At 36.9% G+C, this 6089-nt stretch overlaps 1 protein-coding gene across 1 annotated transcript in view; it reads left to right on the forward strand.

The window, feature by feature from the left end:
• The first annotated feature begins 785 nt into the window (after positions 1–785).
• The window catches only part of SHISA8 (shisa family member 8), an 82994-nt gene continuing 77690 nt past the window's right edge, over positions 786–6089 (forward strand). Inside the window, exon 1 of the mRNA XM_015813534.2 lies at positions 786–918. Coding sequence (XP_015669020.2) covers positions 786–918 — 133 coding nt within the window. The remainder of the gene's footprint in view (positions 919–6089) is intronic.

Raw genomic sequence — 6089 nt, forward strand, 5'->3', positions numbered from 1 at the left:
TATCCATTTTCCTTCTGTATTCTTTCCTTTTGTTTTATTACTTGGTTTATTGTGGCAACCATNATTGAAGTTACTTTATGAGGGCTAGGGCCCCTCATAGTCAAGGTGACCCATTTACCTGGGTTCCAAATTAAAGCATAGTCTAACTCATTGACTAATGATCTACATGTTTTCCTTGACACATACTCATATAAATTCTGACAAGCAAAATAGTCATTTGTTCCTAATCTAGGCCACTCTACTTTTTCATCTTCCCACCAGAGAAAACAACACAAATTAACCATATCTTCCTTGGTTATGTTTATTTTACTAATTATTTCATTATACGGAGGTTTTCCCCAATTACTCAACAAAATCCCTAATGGACGTTCTTTATCTATATTTAATTTGGGGTTCCTCCTTATTTTTCTCAAACACTTCTCTCCTGGAGTACTCCCTATGTTGCCCATACTGGTTTACAGTCCTGTGGATTCTAATTGAGACTTCACGTATACTCCTCAATTCGCTTCCCCCTGATCCCTCTAGATATGCACTCGCGTGAATCTAGAGTTATCAGCGGTCCACTCTCGCTCCGTCTTGCTATCCGCTAAGCGGATACTTGGGATGTCACACACACACTGTCTCAAATTCACACAAGCCTACCCAGCCTTCCCACCAACTGCTTAGGCAGTGTATACTGGCCACCCCAGAACACTTACCTAGGTCCGTGTACGGAGTTGCCCAGTTCCTGGAAGCCAGCAACACACACACCGGTTCAATTCTTATCTCTGTCCAACATCAGCTCTATGGGTTCGCCGAGGAAAGCGTTGCTGCTCCTTTACCAACAAGATGACATAGACTGTCGAAATCGACAGGGCATGCCTTCCAAGTCACCTTCTGGATCTGGTGCAGACAAACGATCCCGGTCCCGAGCCCCACGTTGGGCGCCAGAATTGTTGGTAGAAATTCTAGCCCACTGAATAACACCAAACAGCAAGTTGAAATTAGACAGAGATTTATTGGATATAACGGTTTGCAAAGCGTGGTGGACTCCAAATAAATATTTGAGCCACCCCTAGTCACAACAAAGACACACATTATATACATTCTATCCCGACGCCTTGGGCCCTCCTCTGAGGTTACAATCTTATCAGAGCCGCCTAAACAAAATACATTATCCCTGCCCCTTACTATTTTGCTTCACCTATTCCCTTATATGTACTTTATCATGAAATCCTATAGCTCAGTGTGGAAATCCTATAGCCTACGTGCAGAACTCTTACAAGGTACGTGTACATGTAGAAATTTTGTGTAGAAATCTTACTGTCTACGTGTAGAAATTTTGCAGAGTACGTGTCACTTAACTTTACTTTTTTATTCTAAAATTTTATTCCTAACAGCCGCACCCACCCTGGCCACACCTACCCGGCCCCCCGAGGACAACCGCAATGCTGATGCGGCCCTCAATGAAATTGAGTTTGACACTCGTGGCTTAGCGGGTCCTTCACATCACTTGAGACTCATATTGGTTTCACACCACAAGCCTGACAAAGGTAGAATAGAATTGTGCAATTGTGAATCAGCAGGTTGTGGAAAACTCACTCAATGTCCTAGTGTTTTGTGTGAATTAGGCCATAGTATGAAATCATAACATGGTTTATCTTGGGGAATGCAAAGATAATTGGAGAAGTTTCTGGTTAATCTGGGATTGGGCTTAAACATGTTACGTAACTCCAATAAAAGAATCTATAAGCAATGGCAAGTAGACTTCAGGTCTGCAGTATCTGCTTGCTGTTTTATTAGAATAGTACAAATCACTTTTCAGATTTGTTTAAAATCTGCTTCCCTTCTATAATGTGTGGGTTTCCTTCCATTTCTAACTATACATAAAAGGGCAAACATGTGTTTCCTTCTTACCCTAGCTGTCATGCTATATTTATAGGCTTTTATTTTAGAGGTTTGGTTTATGGTCACTGTCTGGGAGTGCAGAAAATAATTTGGGGTTGTGCAAAATTCATCAAGGTGAAACCTTCCTTTTTCATTTTTAGCAAAGTTAGTTTACCCTTCTTTCATTAGTGAAAATATGTATGCAAGTATTTTTTTTCTTTTTTATATATTTATTTTTCATTATTAATTTATAATAGAAAATAGAAAAATACAAAAGAAAATAGTAGGAAAGATAGAGGAGGAAAAGGGGAAGGGAAAAGTGAAGGAAAAAGGGAAAAAGGAAAGAAAAGGCATTGACTTTTGGCTCCCTTTGGTGCAATAGAATATGATAATAACATCAAACCTCAACTTTTTTACTTTAACATAATAGTATAAACTAGCCATTTCGATAACAGCAAACCTATCTAACTGGTAAAATCCAAAATTAAAGTTTCTTTTTTTTTTTACCTCAAGCACAAAGTCCAGAAGCGGTTTTCAAAAAGAAACAAAAGTAATTGTGTTTTTTTCTTTAATCAAAGCAGTCGATTTAGTGCAAAATTAATCAAACATTAATCGTGACAACTTCCTCTTTCACTATCTTCATTAGTGAAGATATGTATGCAAGTATTTGTAATGAACACTCAACTGAAATTTTAGTAAGCAGCTCATACCAACAGAGCAGAATGTTAGCATCCTTTTGGTTCTTTTCTCTTCTCTTCAATAAAGAGGAAGAAAATATGCAAATATATCTATTTTAACTGTCTTCTGATTCAGAACTTTTGGTACGTATATTCTATACATAGCCCTTTTTAGTCTTTTATCGCTTTAAAACAAAATGCCCCTTTTCTTTCTTTCTCCCATTTCTGTCATCTCATTCTTCATCCAAAACCCATCGCTTCCAATTAAAATCTTAAAACAGTCAATTGTACTGTGTTTCAATAAGTTAGTCAGGTTCATCCAACACATTGTACCATATACTAATCACAGAGTTTACAAACAGTCTTAACTTTGGAACAAAACAAAGCCTTATTTCATGATTTAGGTCAGTCTTCTTTGTCGTCCAGTTACAGAATTTCCGGCCATATGGATGGGTAAGGATTATCTGGTGGAATGTTTTGTTTTTTCCCATACAAACTGGTATGAAGGTTGTAATGCAACTTTCAAACAGTGAGATGCAGAGGGTGAGAGTGCGCAACTGAGATATTTTGCAGTCAGTATGCTTAGTCTTTCAGATTTATGTCCAATGAAATTGCTTTTGGAGTCTTGTCCTTCAGATGGGATAGGCAGTATGTGGTTAAGCAATATCAAGATAGTGTCCATGAAGGTGTAATTAAAGCTCCATTTAAGGTTTATGAGTGAGTGGGTGTTGGACATTGGTTGATTTCTGCCAGACAGAAGAGCTCAGAATAAAGTGTTCTAAAACAAAGAATTTGCTTTTCATCAGACATAATTCCTGTGCAAGTGGAAAATTAATTGTTCTATCAAGCAAATCATTGTATTTAACTATTTAGATAAGTTATTTTCAGTCTTCTTCCTAGACATAGCAAATTTGAGGGGTTACAGCCTGAGCTCAAAACATTATGAGTATAATTGTAAGATTTGCTAGCTGCAACAAGAACATACCAGATGGCTCTTTGCAGCTATCTGCGTATTTAATCTTAAAATGGTGAGCTTATTTAATTATTTATTATTTATTCTAATCTATTGTATATTTAAGTAAAACAAAAACAGATTGTGAATGTCCTTCTCTGAAGCAGCTGAAATGTGAATCTAGAGCATGATATATTAACTAAAATAGACTTTCTGGGGTGAATCACTAGCCTTGTTCACTTTTGCTGATAAGTTTATTTCTATCTGGAAATAAACCAAAGCCAATGATTTGTCTTTCTGCATCTTCTTTTTCTGATTTATACACTACTAAAACTATCCTGTTTGTTTGTAATTTTCAATTGGGAGAAACGGTGCATCATAAGGCAATAATTTTTAAATCAATGTATCTCAAAAGGGCTAACTTAAAAAATGTATCCAAAATCAGGGACTCATCAGTCTCAATGGGATTGACATTTGGCAAAGTTGTGCCTGCTTCAGTGCTTCTGCACTGCTACACCATCATGATGCCATGGTCACATGATTATAATTTCCAATGCTGGCTGCCAGTTTCCCACAAGGTAAGTCAATGGGGAAGCCAACAGGAACTCAAAGGTCGCTCCCACTCCCAATGCTCTTTTGCTTGCCTGCAGTCATTCTGTTGCTCTGTTTAGGTAAGGAAATATCTCTGTAATGGGTCAAAGGTTGTCTAGTTCCTAACAACCCTTGAAAGTGATAAATCCATGGAAACAAGTAGAGAATCTTTGATCTGGGTATTTATTTGTTAAATTTGTTTGCCGCTTAAATCATGCTGTGGGGCTATTTTAGGCAGCTTACAACAATACAAACGGAGAAATGAAAAGTATAAACATAACAGTAGCAAAATAATGGAACAATAGAATACACAATAAAAAAATGAGAATACAGAGATAGGGAATAAAAGATGAGCGGATGGGGAAACAGGGAGCAAGGATATAGAGAACAACAGGCTTAACTTTCCATCACATTGTTTCCAGGACTCCTTCCATGATTTCTGTCTTTAAAGGACTGTATCTGCTGCACATGGAAAAGTATTTATATTGTTGAGGTTTCATGCTTTAACAGAGGGGAGATATGAAACATTTTGATTCTGTTTTGATAGCACAATTGAATCAGTAGCACACTTCTTGCTTCATTGTTCCTTTTACTGAATTTGGTGTGCCACGAACCAAAATGGAACCCTTCACTTCACTTCGAAAGAAGAAGCATCTCTGTTAAGATGACCCACTTAGAACTGTTGTTTCCCTCCACAGCTACTATACTTGGAACAACCTCCATTACAACCCAACCAGTGCAATTTCATACTGGAAACCAAAATTGTTCAGCTTTAATATTTGGTTTCTATGCTTTTTGGGGGCTAGTAATCATCATGGCAATATTATGGCTTGTAATCCTGAAACAAAGATGGAAGAGAAGGAGAAAAACTGGAAAGGAGAATTCCCAAGGTACGTATTAACAACACTTCAGGTAATAGGTTTTAATCCACTTGATTTCATTTACCGGTAGTCTAACTCTTTCCAACCAGATACAGTGTATTCAAGATTGGTTGGATTATAGAAACTGCAGTCTATCACAGTTTATTTTTTTATATAAAGATTTTATTGGTTTTCTTTTATATACATATGTTAATTTTTCCAATCAACGAGTTGTCTGGGATTAGCTATGCTAATACATGTTCGATTCCTAATCCTTCATTCTTTCCTCCAACCAACGATAAAATAAATCCCAAATTTGGTAGTAGTCTATATCTTCTTTATCTTTCAGTCTCATAGTTAATCTGTCCATCTCTGCACATTCCAATATTTTCCTGATTATTTCTTCTTCTGATGGCAATCCTTCATTCTTCCAGTATTGTGCGAAGATTATTCTCGCTGCTGTAGTGATGTGTAAAATTAAATATAGACTCTGCTTATTAATCTTTTCAGGCATTATACCTAGTAAAAAAAGTTCAGGTTTAAAATCAACATGCTCACCTAATATGTTTTCTAACCACGTATGTATCTTTCTCCAAAAAGCCTTCGCTTTGCCACATGTCCACCAAATGTGGTAATACGTGCCTATATTATGTTTACATTTCCATTTTCTATCACAGTTTAAATACACCATGTTGAGAAAGGTTGATCTAGTCTAGTCTTAGACAAAATTGAGCAATGTGTGAACCAAATTACTGTTTTCTTCCTCTGGCTTTATATATGTTCTAAATAAATTTTAAAAAAAAGGAATCCAGAGAGATCTGACTTTGGGGATGCTGAAATATATTGGTGAATTTCAAGTTTGCAAGAATTTTGTTTTAAGTAGACTGTTGAGATTCACCATACGGGCTTCTTTTCCTAATCACACTTACACTAATATGATGAAATATGTGTCATGCCATCATGAAGCAAGCTCCACCATTTCGTACTTATGTCATGATACTGCACAGAAATATGTAAGGGGCAGAGTTTGTGTCACATTTCACAATGCAATCTTCATCACTTTCCTCCCTTAGTCCCCTTCTGTTTTATTAATGTGCCTGTTCACCGCCCTGAGTCCCGCAAGGGAGAAGGGCGGTATATAAA

Source organism: Protobothrops mucrosquamatus, unplaced genomic scaffold, assembly GCF_001527695.2.
Source record: "Protobothrops mucrosquamatus isolate PMUCROS unplaced genomic scaffold, P.Mucros_1.0 scaffold162, whole genome shotgun sequence".
NCBI classification, from domain to species: Eukaryota; Metazoa; Chordata; class Lepidosauria; order Squamata; family Viperidae; genus Protobothrops; species Protobothrops mucrosquamatus.